The 17814-nt window shown below is 37.7% G+C and overlaps 1 protein-coding gene and 1 non-coding gene across 2 annotated transcripts; both read right to left on the reverse strand.

Annotated features, from left to right (window-relative positions):
- Positions 1–10858: 10858 nt before the first annotated feature.
- LOC117691974 (uncharacterized protein F54H12.2-like) lies at positions 10859–12175 on the reverse strand. The gene has a single exon (XM_034478920.2). The coding sequence runs from the start codon at positions 12173–12175 to the stop codon at positions 10859–10861; it is 1317 nt and encodes a 438-aa protein (XP_034334811.2).
- A 2313-nt stretch (positions 12176–14488) lies between these two features.
- LOC117686190 (uncharacterized) lies at positions 14489–15542 on the reverse strand. Its single transcript, XR_010712765.1, has one exon. It is a non-coding gene; the product is annotated as an uncharacterized protein (transcript).
- Between the last annotated feature and the right edge of the window lie 2272 nt (positions 15543–17814).

Here is a 17814-nt window from a genome sequence, read left to right on the forward strand (position 1 = left end):
ACAACCGACCCAGCAGCAACAACAACCAGCCCAGCAGCAACAACAACCGGCCCAGCAGCAACAACAACCGGCCCAGCAGCAACAACAACCGACCCAGCAGCAACAACAACCGGCCCAGCAGCAACAACAACCAGCCCAGCAGCAACAACAACCGACCCAGCAGCAACAACAACAACAACCAGCCCAGCAGCAACAACAACCGGCCCAGCAACCTGCTGAATTCGTGCACACTCCGCCCTCAGCTGCGTTCACTCCAAGCACCTCTAATTTCAGTACACCTTCGTCTGTTGAGCCACTCATAACCTCTAATATTGCTGACCGTACCCGTTCCAAATCTGGTATTAAGAAGAAACTTTTCAAGGCAAAGTAGAAATGTCATGATGTGTCTGTTTCAATTTCAGTAAAAAAAAAAAAATTTTAAATTTGAAATGCCTGTGGAAAAAAAAATCTTTTTAAAATGTGTAATTGTACATCATTTTCCCCATGTCATATGTGTAATTATACATCATTTTTCCAATGTCATTGTAGTGAATGTTGATTTATAATTGACTTTTATTATAAACCACTCAGGGTTTTTTTTTTAACTTATATGCTAGCACTTAAATTTTAATTTTTTTGGTTTTCTTGAAACAATTGGTGACATCACATGAATGTCTTTGTTTGATTTCAGTATTAAAGCTATCTTTTTTTTCGAACAAAAATAAACAACTTTCATGTTTGTGGGGAAAAAATGTTCTTAAAAATGTTTTTCCCTTTGCCATTGAAGTGGTTTTGTTGATTCTTTTAAAATGACTTGGATATTTTTTAGTAACTAACAGCACTTAAAATTTTGGTATTGTTCTTGAAACAAATGAAGATTTACTTCTTCTTTTTTTTTTTATTGAAAGAAACTTTAAAGTCGAGATAAAAATTTCATCACACAAGTGTGTCTAATTTCAGTATTACAGTTATCTTTCTTTGAACTTGAGGTAGCAAGGGACAGTTTCGAATAAAGTACCCGTCAATATTTTTGTAAAAATGAGAATTGCTGTACTTGAAGGCTTATGAGTGTTGCTTAAATTCATGAACTGATTTTTAATGATTATCATTCGTTAGAGGGGTGTCTCTTGTTGAAATTGATATGCAATATGTAGGCCCCTTATGTTAGGTACATGAGAATCAGAGGTAAAATGCGAAACCTGCGGCTATGACTGTTGTGCTGACTTTACACAGTGAAATTGCAAGTTACAGACGGGAGGTAAAATAACACGAAAAGTAGGTGGATGGGACATTGTAAACTATACAGCGGTAAGTTTCTGACATGTGATAGTGCAACATGCACGCGGTACGGAAGGTCAACCCTCTGCAGGGAATTAACTGGGGGAGGTCTAAAAAGCTGAAAAATCATGAAAAATTAGCAAAATATGAAAGGGTCAAAATCTCATCAAAACCAGTATGTAGAGAATTTTACAGGTTTTGACTAGTAATTTTCTTCAGAAATTGGTGATTGGCCTTATAAAGAGTGAATTAAAGGTATTTGTGCTGAATGGGAACTGAGGAAATTCTAGTTACAGAGTTCCGAAGACATGCATCCCTTGGCTACAATGAATTGTATAAAAAAAACTGTCCCCTGCCACCTTCAAGACTACATGGTATTTTCATATTTCTCCTTTAAGTGTAATTTTGAGTGGATTTTGTACCATAAATAATACATTTTGTGAAAATGGATGATTTTCTTTGCTATAGATGTCATTACATGATTTTATTAGCTAAAATGTTCAAGGGGAGTAACTCCCTCTTAAATGTGTAGAATGACCACCACTAGAGTAAATTGGCTAAGAGAGTTGGTATTTCCTATCCTGATGACAATTAATAGGCTTAAGTTAATTACTGAGATAAGAATAAATAATTTAAAACAGTTTTTATCAATTAAATCATTAAATTTATGATTTTGCAGTCATTTTGCTGTCTGATTTTATGAAATAACATTAAGCCACCTGACTTATATCACCCAATATTTTTAAAACTGCATATTTTTATTTCAAATGAACTTTACATGTAGACAAATGCAGTTATCAAAGTATACAATATGTCAAAAAACTCAAGTTTTTGCTCCTTCCTATCAAAAAATGGTATTTTAGATGTTTTTACAGAATTGAAAAAGCCACCCCCTCTTTCCAATGGACTCCATTACCATTACATGTAGGATATGTAAATGTACATTTGACCTTGAAATAACATCTGCTATGATAATTACTCTTGAAATGAACAAAAAACAACATATTTTTACCCTTTTATTGTATAAATGCATCAAAAATGTAGAAAAACATGAAAAATTTGAACATTTTTCATGGAATTCTCATCCGTCCCCAGGAACCTGGGTGTGTTTGAATTACATTTTAATTAAACACACACATCACACTCATAGGTCTTAATAATTTAGCAAAGTTAAAAGGAGACTAGAAACCAGAATATATAAGATATCCACTAAATATGATTATAGGCTTAGTTTTTCATGAAAACAAGAAATCACATGTAGGGCGACATGACTTCTTGTGAATAAAAATGCTACAAATCATCCATTTACCAAAAAAAGATCAATTTTAAATATCAGTGATGGTTGTTTTCAAATATGTGTAAGAAATGACTCAAGGAAACTGCCACAAGTTTCATAATATTAGGTTAAAGTGTTCAAACTAATACTTCTTGTGAAAATCAAAAGATAGGGGGAGGGTATACATGTAAGGGTATTTCTAAGTGATGTGATGCTTTTATCATGATAATATCAAGCAGATGTATGTAGTATTGAATAAGGTTTCTTATTTTAGGAGGTTGAACAACAGTTGCCCTCTAAAAGATTAGGTAAAGATGCTTTATTTGTGGAGAGCCCTGTGAATCTGTGTTAAATAGAGGAAAGTGGAAATGGTGGGTTCACTTAAATGGCCATATTTTTCTTAAACCTCAATGGAATTGGCAAAATGTGGTGTACTTTTTTTCAAAATAGCATAAGCTTTTTAATTTTAAGACAAGATGACTTTTCGGAGAATGTTAGTGTATGTTAAAGGAAGCAAGGGACAGTTTCGAATAAAGTACCCGTCAATATTTTTGTAAAAATGAGAATTGCTGTACTTGAAGGCTTATGAGTGTTGCTAAAATTCATGAACTGATTTTTAATGATTATCATTCGTTAGAGGGGTGTCTCTTGTTGAAATTGATATGCAATATGTAGGCCCCTTATGTTAGGTACATGAGAATCAGAGGTAAAATGCGAAACCTGCGGCTATGACTGTTGTGCTGACTTTACACAGTGAAATTGCAAGTTACAGACGGGAGGTAAAATAACACGAAAAGTAGGTGGATGGGACATTGTAAACTATACAGCGGTAAGTTTCTGACATGTGATAGTGCAACATGCACGCGGTACGGAAGGTCAACCCTCTGCAGGGAATTAACTGGGGGAGGTCTAAAAAGCTGAAAAATCATGAAAAATTAGCAAAATATGAAAGGGTCAAAATCTCATCAAAACCAGTATGTAGAGAATTTTACAGGTTTTGACTAGTAATTTTCTTCAGAAATTGGTGATTGGCCTTATAAAGAGTGAATTAAAGGTATTTGTGCTGAATGGGAACTGAGGAAATTCTAGTTACAGAGTTCCGAAGACATGCATCCCTTGGCTACAATGAATTGTATAAAAAAAACTGTCCCCTGCCACCTGAGAAAAACAATGAATGGGGATTTTCTTTTTTTTGTGGGAAATTTTTTTTTAAATTCTATAGATATTTAAATGTTTTTTGAATTGATATTGTTGATTTTTAAAATGGCTTTTGGGCAATAGATCACTTCTGCATTTTGTTTTTGCTTTTGTTTTTTGTTGTTGGTTTTTTTTTTAATTTTTGACCGAACAGCACTTTAAATTTGGTATTGTTTTTTAAATAATTGAAGGTTAACATTTAAAAAAAAAATTATTTTATTTTTTAAATGATGTTTTGTGAAAAGAATAGTACTAATCATTTTTTTTTTTTTTTTGTATATTTTTGTTTTTTTATGTATGGACAATAAGCCATGCTTGTTTATATACTTCATTTTAAAACACATATACTAAATCAAGTGTGTTTGTAGTTTCTGGGTTTTTTTATGTTTGTTTTCCCAAACAACACTTACATTTGGTATTGTTCTTAAAAAACAATTAAAGATTTACATTGTTTTTGTTTTTTTAGAACATTGTTTAAAGAATAGTATTATTTTTTGTGTATATTTTTGTTTCTTTTATGTATGGACAATAAGCCATGCTTGTTTATATACCTATTTTTATTATACACATATACCAAATAGAGTACATTTGTATTGCCATTAAAGTTTTGTAAAGTTTAATTGTTGGTTTATTATTTATAGTTCAAGAATCATTTTGGGTCCCCGGGTTGTCTGTTTTGCTCTGGGTCCCGGGTTATCTAATCTGGAGGGCCCCTGGTTGTCTGTTCTGCTAAGGTGCAATATAGATGTTAATTTGAAGTTTTAAAGTAAATGAACTCTTCAATGACATCATATATTTTTTACATAAAACATCAAAAAACTTTTTTGTTTACTTTGAGGCAACTAATACACGTTTTTGATTAAAATTAAAAGGGAAATAACTTATTTTTCTGTAAGTGACAACATGCGATATTTCTTGTGTAATAACTTTTCTCTTCAGGTATAGTAAACAATACGTTAAAAAAATTTTTTATGGGTACAGAGTCACCTTACAAAATTTCATCACTACAAAATAACGGCTCCAGGAGTATTAAATTTTGTGTTTTTAAATTTTTTTTTTCATTTAAAGGCATGGCTGACAATCTCTTGAAGGAGATTTTAAATTCGTTAACTGACGTTGACTCCATCAGTCTCTTCGCTGCAGCCAATGGTCTTACTGGGGATACTGAGGTCGAGAACCGGTTAAGGGAAGTAGATCTTGTCGATCTTGTATGTTGAAAATGACAACAATCTTTGTCTACCTATTTCTGAAGGCATTTGCTTCATGAAGACGTGTAAGAAAGTGGACGCCACAACGTGGTCACAGTTAATCGGAAATGACCCTGGGACGACATTAGGTCACGTGATTCAATACAAAACCGTTCCCAAATGGTATTACGGTAATATGCTGAAAAAATCGCGCAAGAAATGTCAAACGACCATGGCACAAGAGCTGTGTAGCAGAGCAGGTGTTCCAACAAACAGATATCTGGTTTAAATGACATTGAACCTTTCGAAAATTTGTTGAATGTGAGCATCAACGTGGTGTCATCTCGAGTCGGCAACAAATTCATCCGAGTCATTGAGGATACGGATAGAAGTCGATTATATTTACAGAAAATGAGAAACATTGGCACGGTATTGGTAGTATACAGGGATTTTTCAACGGATCTTATTTTTGCCATACGTGTTTGAAAGCTTATAAAGACAAACATAAACACACGTGTTCGACCTCCTGTGACGTGTGTTTACACGATGCCTGTCCAAAGACAAAACATGAAGTTGGATGTATAACTTGTGGTCGTGTGTGTCGTTGACTTACATGTTTTGAAAGACATAAGGTTTGTAAAAAAATTCCAAATAAGGAATCCACCCCCCCCCCCCCCCCCCCGCTTGTGATTTATGGCATCAGTGTAAGAAATGTCGCGTTAAACTGGCGGTTGCTAAACGCGATCCTAGCTTACACGTCTGTGGCGAGTGGCAGTGTCCTAGCTGTGCCGAATACCACGTAGGAGAACACCTCTGTTATCAAAAATCATACCAGTCAGATCCAGAGGAACGCCAGAAAAGGAAATTCATTTTCTATGATTTTGAGACGCGCCAAGATGATATTTTCAATGTGAACAAGGTTACACTCCAGCTCGAATTAGATGCCGTGGATGCGTGACAAAAAAGCGCCCTTGTGTAAGTTGTAGGCTCTGTCAGCATTGTGAAGACCCATCTTGTGGGTTACAACAACATAAAGTTAATTTTGCTGTCCTACAGACATCTTGTCACGCCTGTGAAAAGAAAGAATTAAAAAAAGATTCTACCTGTGACGAGTGCGGTGCACCTTGCAACAAATGCTCTAAAATGAAGAAATCAAAGTTCGTAGGTCCCCCCTGTCCAGGTACTTGCGGCCATAGGGAACAGATTTTTCGAGGTGAAAGAACTGCAGAACAATTTTGTCATTATGTGTGTCAACCACACATCAAGAACACGATACTGGTTGCCCATAATGCTAAAAGTTTTGATCTGTACCCCATTTTAGAGGTTCTCATCGATCGACATTCGATTCGACCAGATAAAATCATTTACAATGGATCAAAAGTCATGTACATGCACATCGCCAACAAACTCAATCTCACCTTTTTGGATTCATTAGATTTTCTTCCCATGAAATTGGCTAAGATCCCAGAGGCTTTTGGTTTAGAGGAACTCAGTAAAGGATTCTTTCCACATTTTTTTAATACGAAAGGAAATCAGACGTATGTAGGTCCCTATCCCGCTCTAGAATTCTATGGCTACAATTTCATGTCATCAGAAGAGAGAGAGAAGTTAGTCGCATGGCATACAAGTAAAAGTTCTGAAGTCTTTAACTTTCAAGAAGAGATGTTGAAGTACTGTCGCTCCGACGTTGATATTCTGAGAAGGGGTTGTATAGCCTTTAGAAATACTGTCCTTCAAGCCACCACAACAAAGAATTCCAAAGTTCAACCCGATGGTACTATTTTAGAGACCGTCATCGAGGGTGTGGACCCCTTTCAGTATGTAACGATAGCTAGTGTGTGCATGGGTATTTACAAAACTCTGTTTCTAAATCAAAAGATGGAAATAGAAATCACGAGAGACCAAACGCCCACCTGGTACGCATTGGACGATTTTGAAGGTGTAACTGGGGTATGGCTTGATAAAAAGTGGATGGCCCTCGGTGACTTGGAAAAGGAGGATAGTACGGAAGTGGGAAAACGACGATTAAAAAGTCCCATAGCCGTCGTACCTTCGCAGGGTTACGTCAGCAAAGGAAATTATAGTAAAATTTCCATTCAGTGGTTGGAATGGCTGATGTACAGAAGTCGACAACGTAAAGCACCTATACATATCCAACACGCTCTTAATGACGGAGAACACCACATACCAGGCACCAACTACCGATAAGACGGTTTTGCGGAGAACCCTAACGGGAAAGGCACCCTATACGAATTTTATGGTAAGAGATTGTTAATTGATTTAAAACATTTTGTATCGAATTTGCCCTTCCCTTTCCCTAACTGAGGGAGGGGGCGGCGGCGGCAAATCTTGTGTAAAACATGTTTTAACTATCGACATTTTTCCTTTAAAATATAAGGTTGTGTTTACCACGGATGCCCGGACTGCTTCCAGCAGGATCGATCAGATGTCAAACACCCCGCCACAAACCAGACGTTAGATGAACTGTACAAGATGACCAAAAAACGAGAACGCGAACTCAAAAATCTTGGATACGATCTGATTGTCGTATGGGAGCACCAGTTTCAAAATCAGTTGGATAAAAATACTGAACTGCAGCAATTCGTTTCCAAGTTGGATTTGCAAGAAAGACTTGATCCTCGTGACAGTTTCTTTGGCATCCGAACCAATGCTGTAAAACTTCATTATACGGCCAAAGAAGACGAGAAAATCCAATATTACGACTTCACCAGTCTCTACCCATGGACTAATAAATATTGTCGTTATCCCGTGGGTCATCCGACCATTATTACAAATGATTTTCAGGACATATCAAATTATTTCGGACTTGCTAAAATCAAAGTTCTACCCCCTAGAAAATTGTACCACCCCGTGCTTCCATACCGCTCCAAGGGCAAATTGAAATTTCCATTGTGTCGAACGTGTGCAGATGCTGAAAATCAACACGCATGTACTTGTTCTGTTGAAGAGAGAGTCATCACAGGAACGTGGTGTACTCCCGAAATTCAAATGGCAGTAAAAAAAGGGTACAACATTTTAAAAATATATGAGGTTTATCATTTTGAGCAGTCATCTCAGTATGACCCTTTGACGGGTGCGGGGGGTCTTTTTGCAGAGTACGTCAACACATTCCTTAAGATTAAACAAGAAGCCTCTGGCTTTACGTCCGACTGTGACAGTGAGGAGTTGAAACGCGAATACATTCGTCAATATAAAGAAAACGAGGGTATAGATTTGGAATACGAAAAAATTCAGAAAAATCCAGGTTTACGCTGTTTAGCCAAACTCTGTCTCAACAGTTTTTGGGGGAAATTTGGACAGAGGCTAAGCATGAAACAATCCAAATTTTTTCATGAATCTGAATTTGACAAGTTTTTTCAGATTCTCTCAGACCCTACAAAAATCCCCCATAACTTCCATATTATTTCCAGGGACACCCTTCAATTTGAATGGAGTAACCATCCATTGTTCATGCCTTCAGATTGCAAAACAAATATATTTTTGGCAAGTTTCACCACTGCACATGCGCGTCTACGCTTATTTAGTGTATTGGATCGACTTGGGGAGAGCGTGTTATACTTTGATACAGATAGTATCATTTTCAAAACCCTCAAGTCTGACTACTTGCATTATCTACCAATTGGAAATTATTTAGGGGAGTTGACTAACGAAATCAAAGCAGAAGATGGTTACATAATAGAATTTGTGTCGGGAGGCCCCAAAAATTATGCATATCGTACGCTCTCGGGTAGGGAAGAATGTAAAGTCCGGGGGTTTACGTTAAACTGGACAAATTCCAAAGTCATTAATTTTGAAGCCATTTAATCCATAATCTGTACATCACAGGAAAAGCAGATTGAAGTTATCAACCCTTGTAAAATATCCAGGGACAGTCGAAAAAGAAAATTGTTAAATCGAACAGAAACCAAGCGATATCAAATGGTATACACTAAACGAAGAATTCTTCCAAATCTTAATACTCTGCCATTTGGATATTGTTGAAAACCATATTAATAAAGACAATGAACATTTTTTTAAAAATTATTTGTCTTATTTTATTATTATCTGGACCAATATTTCATATCACATATGTAATATTTATTCTTTGAATTATACATAATAAACATTCTTTAAACAAGATTAGTTTTTTTTTTTGCTCAATTTAACAGTCAGTATGAGAACCAGGAGGTTTTCCTATTGTTTTAGTTCTACTGACGTAGCCACTGCCTGTCTGTGAAGTGTTGTCAATCGATTCACTCCTTGTTGTATCGGTCAGGTTGTTTCCAGGTATTTCTTGTCTCTGATCGTCACTCACAGTGTCCTCGTTCTTTCCGATTTTTTTAAGTAGATGTTCGTATTTTAATTTAGGCAGTAGTATCATTTCTCGTGCCATTTTGGTCTAAATGATGAACGATAGGTTTCAGCAACAGGGGCAGTAATGGTAGATTGTTCAATAAAATTCTACGTTTTTGCTTCGATGCGACTTCTCTCGATCCCAGTGATCGAATGTTTGAATGGTAAGGTTTCAGTTGATTTATGTACTTATTACTCAGGGGATAAGTCCCTGTGTATATATTCAGGGCGATTTCACTGATGACATCGTATTGTTCACTAGTCAAAGATTTGATAATTATTCTCTGTTGAGTAGTATTTGCACTCAGCATAAAAGCGAGAAATGCTCTCTGCTTCCGTATTCGTCGATGCATAATGTCATTCTGAACAAATTACTATGAATAACATGTATTTAAAGGGGTTGGTAAATAACCATGTCCTCCCCGGGCAAGATGTTTGATCTCAACTGGTAGTCCTTATTTTGAGTAGGTTCTAGACAAACGTGCAAATAACCAAAAATTGGACGTGTAGCTGTGTCGTATGCTGCTTTGAAATATGGTATACTCCCAGGTAATATCTGAGATCCGAAGGTGATGATCTGGCGAGAATCGCGGTAATTCCTGAATAAAATGACATTTAGACAGTTGAGGGATATCGTCCTGGCATATTTACCGGGCGGGTACAAATTTTGAGAGAGCATCACTGTGGTAACGTTACGGTGATGAGAAGTGACCGTAAATAATTGTACGCAATCTTGAGATTGCGCAACTTGTAGCATAAGATCGTCTAATACCACTATTGTGTGATTTACTCCCTCTGTATACTGCTCAATATCTTCCTTTAAGGGTAATCCTTGATGAAAAATGAGTCGGGGTATGTCAGACATCATTTCGTCAAACATGGGTTGAAATTCAGAATAGGCATAGATGATTTTATCAACAGGAGTGCAAAACATGCCATCTGCATTCTGAAGGAGTCGTTTAGTGAAATGTGTCTTTCCACTTTGCGTACTTCCACAAATTAATATCGTAGTGGGTGCTGAAAATGGTAGTAGGGATTTTGTTTCCCACCACTCGCTTTCTGTATCCATGTTTCCCTTTCCCTTTCTGATTGTCTAATGACTAAACTTGTTAACTGAACCAGTATTTATAAGAAGTCAATAATGTAATGTATTGCGTTTTATTAATACAAATATTCATTTACAAAACTTCGTACAAAGTTATCATTTAGTTGATTGCTGCTAGAAAACAATGCATAGACTCTTGACAAAGATAGTTTAAGACACAATCTAGATATTAAAAACACAAGTACATTAAGGCCACACAAATCTGAATATGAAGGTTGGAGTCGTTTACATTTAAAGTTGCACTGTTTACTATTCTTATAAATAAAATTCAAAATGTCTTGGTAATTTTCCGGATGTTTCCCTAGGCTATCGAAAAAATCTGCCTCCAAGGAACTATGTATGATTACAGCAACCCAGTGACTCCCTGGAAGTGGTAATGGCTCTGCGTTACGGCTTCTGGCACGGTATTACTGGCATACACTCCTCTCACAAATCGTTTTAAGATAGGTTCATTGTGTACAAAATCGAGTAGCTGTTTCGAATTCATGGTTGAATGTAATTGATGTCCCGGGTCTTGTCCACTTCTAGTAGAGAGGAAAAGGTGGCAAACACTAAGATGTTGACTGCTTTTGTTGTTGCTTGCTTGAACTTAAGTTCGAGTCTGGTGTTTCCTCGACGAATTAGGTTTAAATATTCCTCACCAAACCCACAGGGGTCGATGGTAAAAACAAACAGCGAATATCCACTTCCAAAGTTTTCTCGAGTAATTATGAGACCGGCGTCTTGATTCCATTTTCCAGAGGCCTCAAACAGTCGAGCATATGCTGACGAATAATGACCTGCCGAGAAATCAGCTTTTAAGGGTCTGCCTGGGACGCTTTCTCCGTTGACATATATCCCTACATCTGTTAGATTAAAATGTTCGAAATTAAATGGATTACTTGTATAGTTTCCATTCACGGCTTTCTGATCCACCAATCCCACAACGATTCGATCGGGTATCGCCTGTGGGAAAATGTTATCCCAGTAAAATTCTGTAGATCCTTTAGGTATGGTGTTCATTTTTAATTCATTTCTTGAGATGGTGTACTTCACGGGATTAGATTCTATCTGCTTGCTGTGGTTTAGCAGAACACCTGGATCGACTCGTACTTTGGCCACTTTGTACACGACATCTAATAATTCTAGTTTGTAAGACGGTGAGTCCTGCGCAGACATCACAAGAAACGGTGCACTAGATCTAAAGAGCTTGATGTAGATGTCCACACCATTAATCAGGTATTTATCGTTGTCAAAAATATCCTCCATTAGGTTGCCCTCCAGTTCAAATACACGACTTTCCTGTGTAAAGCCATAGCGCATGACTAGTCCAGAATTGCCGCCATTATAAGCGTTAGCGTCATCCAACTTTCCGTCGTCCTTGAAAAACAACTGGGACTGTTTTTGGGAAGATAGTTCTTCTTTTCCACCAAATAAAACAGTTTTCAGGTAAGCTTTCCATGGATAATTGTTTGTGTTAAAGGAAACCAACTTGTTGTTTAAGTAGACATCCATCTGAGAAAACATGCTTTGCAGCGGTAAATTGATGATTCCTGTCTTTTCTTCAGCTGATAATGTGGTACCGTCAGCTTTTAAGATTCTAGCTTTCACATATAATCGACTTCTTTTAAAATCGATGTATTCCGCTCCCGCTCCTGATACCACTATTTCAATGGGAGTGTCTGACGCTCCAATACTGGAAATAGGCCTGGCTTCCGTAAAGTATACCTTCTCCACTGCTACTTGATTAGTCGGGGAAGCAAATAGAGACAATTCCATGGGTTGTGCTATATCCTTATTCTCACTGCTTAGAAAAGCCATCCTTACTGTTTAAATATGTTCTTGTAACTATCAATCTTAAACGATTTCAATTTCTTTTTCTGCGACTTCTTCCTACCGGATATCTGACGTTTCTTGGGTCTTCTGTTTGTTTTCCTTTTCGTTGCAGTTTTCTTTGTGACAATTCTTTTCTTCACAGAGGTAGTTTTCTTCCTATTCTGAGGTGTTGAGGTCTTCAACTTTTTTGAAGGAATGACAGAGGAGTGTTGTGACTGTCTTTTTATACCTTTCGCGACTTTGACAAAAGGAACTCCTGTTTTGACATCTTTCATGTGCTCCGATTTGGCTCTTTCTTCTACAGCAGCCACTGGTGTCACTTGAGGAACGAGGTTGGTCGTTTCAAACTGTGAATGGGGTCTGATGGGAATGACATAAGATTTTCGCTTTCTCATACCCCTTCCTATTTGTTTTGGTTTATATTCATAAGGGCTGAATTTTTTCTCAGCCATATTTTTGTAAAATGCTTCCCATAGTTTTGGGTCACTGATGTACGTCTTGCTATTCATCATAAAACGTAAGGGAACTTCTTAAATTGAAGTGTAACGCTCACCGGTCCGTCAAAGAATGACACCAAGTTGCCTGCTCCATCTGTTATATATATGCAGATCTGTTGTAATTGACCGATTTTCACAGGGACGTAGTAGGGTGCTTCGTAGATTATGTTGGTTTCCTTTTTTCCATTAAGATATACTCTACGTAGGAGTGGCATGTCCTTGCCACCCACAAAGGTTTCTTCACACATGTCACAGCATATAAACACCTCTTGAGATTTCTTGTTTGATTTCCATCTTTCTGTCGTAAATTCCGTTAAACCGATCGTCCAATATCCATCCAACTGCACCTGTTTATTTAGTTGAATTCGAAAACAACTTGGTTTATTTTCAAAATACTCCGAGCTGTCAGTAGACCTCAACACCATTCGAAGACTCATCTTGACTGATGATGATTCGTTGAAGAGATCTGTATTTATTTGGATTTCTCAAGGGAATTTTCGGGAATCCAAGAATTAAATTTATTTGGCCATCCCTCCCATTTTACGTAAACTTCCTTAGTTTTACCTTGTTTTCGCTTTCTCAACACCTTTTCGACTCTTTATAGAATATCTCCGGACTTAATAACTTTCAGAAGTTCTGATTCATAAAAAGTACCTTCGATTGGGTCATCAGCCAAGTCTTTTAGTTTGTACACCGGTATTTCACCCCTTTTGTATCGCTTTGCAACTTTGAAATGCTCTTCAGTCCACTTTTGTTGATAGTCTCTTTGGAAAGAATGTTTCAGCTGAGAAATACGTACGTTATCTCCTATTTTGTACTTAAACACTCTTTTATTTTTTTTCATACTCATCGATTCTTTTGATTTTTCCAACTTGGTTGTGTTCACGTTAGCTTTTTTTTTCTTTGTGCTCAAATAAGTAAGAAGTCTTATCTCATCCCCATTTTTCTTGTTGACGGTCGCGGGTGCATGCTCACCCAGAGATCTGTGTGGTCTTTGATTATAACTAGAAACTAAATCTTGTAAAACATCGATGTAATGATAACTTCTGTTCTTGATGAAGTAACGATACATTAAGTTTTTCATGGTGCGGATGACTCTTTCAGCATAATTTGCTTTAGTTTCGTTTTGGGTGTATATGGTATGAACACCTTCTTTTTTCAAAAATGCCTTTACCCAACGGTTTTTGAATTCACTTCCTTTATCTGTTCTTAGAGTACGCGGTTTTCGCCCTGTTTTAAAAACAGACTTTAACGCATCCGTGATATTTTGGTGTTGCTTATTTTTTAATGGAACTATGAACAAAAACCGACTGAATATATCTATCAATACTAACAGAAATTTGTAACCATCATTCTGAGAAGAAATATTTGTGACATCGGCTAAATCACCGTCCCACATAGAATCAATGGTGTCTACTACGACATTCGAGCGGGGAAATGAGCGACGAATGGGCTTCATTAAACTGTAAGGATCTTCGTTATTCAAAAATTGTCTAATCCTTATTCGTCCAATTTTATACTTTCCATCTTGTTTTACGGCTTGATAAAGTTTTTCGGGTCCACCAAATGCTCCCGGATTTCCGGGAGTATAGTAGAGTTTTCTCAAATAGTCTGTATACTTTGACATCCTGTATGCAACTGACCATTTTATTCATGCATGCATTCTATTATGTACCAAACGAAATCATAAAACATCATTTAAAGTTTATATTATTTTTAATTAGGAATATCATCACGACATTATACATATATACACATATAAAGGTGATAGTCTTTTATTTTATTTTAATTACATTAGCAGTACAATTTAACAACACTGTCATCAGGCATCACTATCGATGAACAGCGTGTCTTGTAAGTCACCGACATTACATTCAAGGGACACATCTTCCTGGGGCTCGTACCCAAATGGAGTGCACTCTGGGCAATTTAATAGCCCAAGTTGATTCTGATGGGACTCGCTGAATGCACAAAGTTCAATGTCATTTAATTCGGGGATGCACTGATGCACTTCCTCAACGACCTGCAGCAATCTGGTGAGTTTTTGATTGTTCAGGGTCACACCTTTTCTTGTTGGAACCGGCTCCAGGGCATCATCTGGTTTCCAAAAGTGTCTTTTATCCACCGTAGTATATCCCGGGGTAATCGAGACGTACACGCCCCCTCCAATATGCCATTTCATTTCTTCGTCTGATCTGTTTTGCAGATATTTTTGGATGTCTGGAAAATGGATTCAAACATCAACCATCTGGATAACGGAAACGTTACTCCCTTCTTTGTGGGTACGAGACCATTGTTGGTAAAGTGTCTGATGTGAATATTGACCTTGTTTTTAAAGGTCACGGCTGTTAGGAAAAGGTCGTTGAAATCATCCAGATTGATTCTATAGAACTCGTCTTGTGGCATTTGTCGTATTACAGGTACACTCTTGGATTTGTTTTCAACATACTTTCTTTCAACTGTGTTTACAACTAAGGATCGGGCCTTGGCTAACTTCTTTTCGTACTCAGACATGGTATCTTCACTGTCAGTAAGAAGCTTGGATATATCTGTTTGGCCGGCTTTCAGCAGAGCCATTCGAAGACCTCTGAAAGCTTTTGGTCCTCTCCGGAGAAGGATACTAAGTACTTTTCTGTTTCGATCGTAATCGGTTTTCTCTGTTTCTATCTGTTGTTTCATTTCGTCGGTTATAATGTTTGAGTCATAAAGATGTCTGACAACCGTAGAGGTCTTCATTTCCCTCACCAAGGTCGAGTAGTTCTTTTTTATAAGATTTTGATGTTGTTGCTCCATATCTGTTGAAAACGATGTTATGTCTTGTAAGATCCGTTCAGATCTGATAAAAAATGTTTGTGTTCCTAACCGTTTTATAGCAAATTATCATGTGGGTTGACACAATATGTTGCCCCAGACGCCCCTAGGAGTGGTGCCCTCAGACGGCCCTAGGAGTGATGCCCTTAAAGTGCCCGCAAATGTTTTGTTTTTTTTTCTATTTACAAATTTTTCACTATTTACCACAATTGACCTCAGCCATTTTCATGTCATTTAATTTTAAAAGTAAGATTGGTGACAATAATATATTTTAGCGTGCTCAATTCTCCTTTTAAAATGAGCTCTATCTATAGCGTACTGCATCCAAATTCCTTGCCGCTCTTCATATGGTATTAATATTATTCGTACACGATGGTCAAATTGCACTTTCTTCCTTATATTGATCATCTTCTTAAACACTATGTAATTCACTACGGACAGTACTTTTTAGGCATAGTTTTACGTTTAAGTAGATATTCCTCCGATCCCCAAGAGTCTACGATATCATATCCCTCTTTCATTTTTTCTTGAAAATCCGCAATGCATTCTTCCTTTTTATCAAACCACTGGCTCTCTAAAAGTGTCCATTTCTTTGTGTCTCTTCCAATGCAATTCCAAGCTAATACTTTCCACTTGTACTGTGTAGTGTCTTTTCCCATGATCAAACGCGTTATGTTATAAAAAATCAAAACATTCAAAGCTTTATAGCCTAGTGGATGACCTACAAATCCACGCTGTCCTCCGAACATCACAAATGTGTTCTGGATTTTAGGATAGATTCGTCCATATGATCTACAGAACTCTTCAAGTTATGCCACTGCATTTGACTTAATGTTATTCCTTCGTTACTGGGATTCCCGTCTTAAAAACGTCTTATGTCGATCTGTATAGTTTCATTGACACATATTCTAACATATACTTCATTGGTAAGCGGATATTGATCCACGTATGGACAGGTCTTGTAAATATCATTCTGAAATGTTGGTTTCAGGATACAGTCCAGAGGGTGCGAGTTTTGTTTCTCGTGTACAAGGCTAACAACTATGGACAGTGAGATAATAAGTGAAATTCCCATTAACGTGGGGACCCCAATTGCTAAAGCTTTCTTGATCATTTCTTTACTTTTGTTACTGTATTCGTACTCCAACAGACCCTCAATCGCCCTCCGATCAGCCATCCTCCCGGTATAATCAAATAGAGTAGTGTGTTTTGAACTGAAAACTTGAGTTAATTGGATTTAATATAACTATGCATGGTGCCCCCAGACGACCCTAAGAGCCCTCAGACGGCCCTCAACAGTGGTGCCCTCAGACGGCCCTCTCGGTGGTGCCAGACGACCCTCGCAAGGGCGACCCAAACGGCCCTCAACAGTGGTGCCCTCAGACGGCCCTCTCAAGGGTGACCATAAAGTGCCCTCAGCCTACCCCCTTTACTACTGATGTACTATCAAGAAGTTAGACCTATCTCTCAGATAAGTGGAAACTCACCCATAGAATTCATCATTTCCGGTCAAAATGGAAGGTGGGTCCAGTTAATTTACTTGCAGGTTCCCTGTTTTCTCAAGTAGATGTCACTCTCCAGGGAAAGTCGGTTACCTCGACGACTAACCTTATAAGTGCATGTTTGAAACGTTGCTGTCTTACGGTTCTGAGGCTAAAACATCTCAACTGACCTCTCAACTATTTATCAAAGACACCCCTGGTGCTTTGGATGACAACGATGTTAAAAACGGTCAAAACAATGGACTGTATGCTCGATCGGTATATTTTCAAGATTCTAAAACCGTCGACCTAGAGGGACCACTGTATGCAGACCTTTTCAACATGAATCGTTTCATCTTGAATCAAGTCGCTATTGGGGTGAGACTTTATCGTTCGAAGGGGGATTTCTGTCTCATGACCAGTGAAGACGCTCCTGATTTTCAAACTTCAGATTAAACCTGGACTCATCTACGGACATGCTGAAATTCTACAGAAAACCCCAGCCTTGTATCCTTATACGAGAACTGAAATTAAGATGATGGCTATTCCTTCAGGACAAGTCGCGTTTACGTGGGACAACATGTTTCAAGGTGTAAGACCGAACAAATTGATTGTTGCTTTTGTGGATTCTGCCGCCGTAGCAGGAACCTATTCAACCAATCCATTTAACTTTAAACACTATGGATTGAATCGGATAGGCCTGTACGTAGACAACGTTCCTGTGGGAGGCAATCCTCTGAAACTAAATTTCGACGACTCCAGCGGTCAGACCACCCTTCCCGCTTACAACAGTATGTTTGATGTGATGGGAAAATGGATGCAGGATTCAGGCAAC

Source organism: Magallana gigas, chromosome 1 (assembly GCF_963853765.1).
Source record: "Magallana gigas chromosome 1, xbMagGiga1.1, whole genome shotgun sequence".
Classification (NCBI taxonomy): Eukaryota; Metazoa; Mollusca; class Bivalvia; order Ostreida; family Ostreidae; genus Magallana; species Magallana gigas.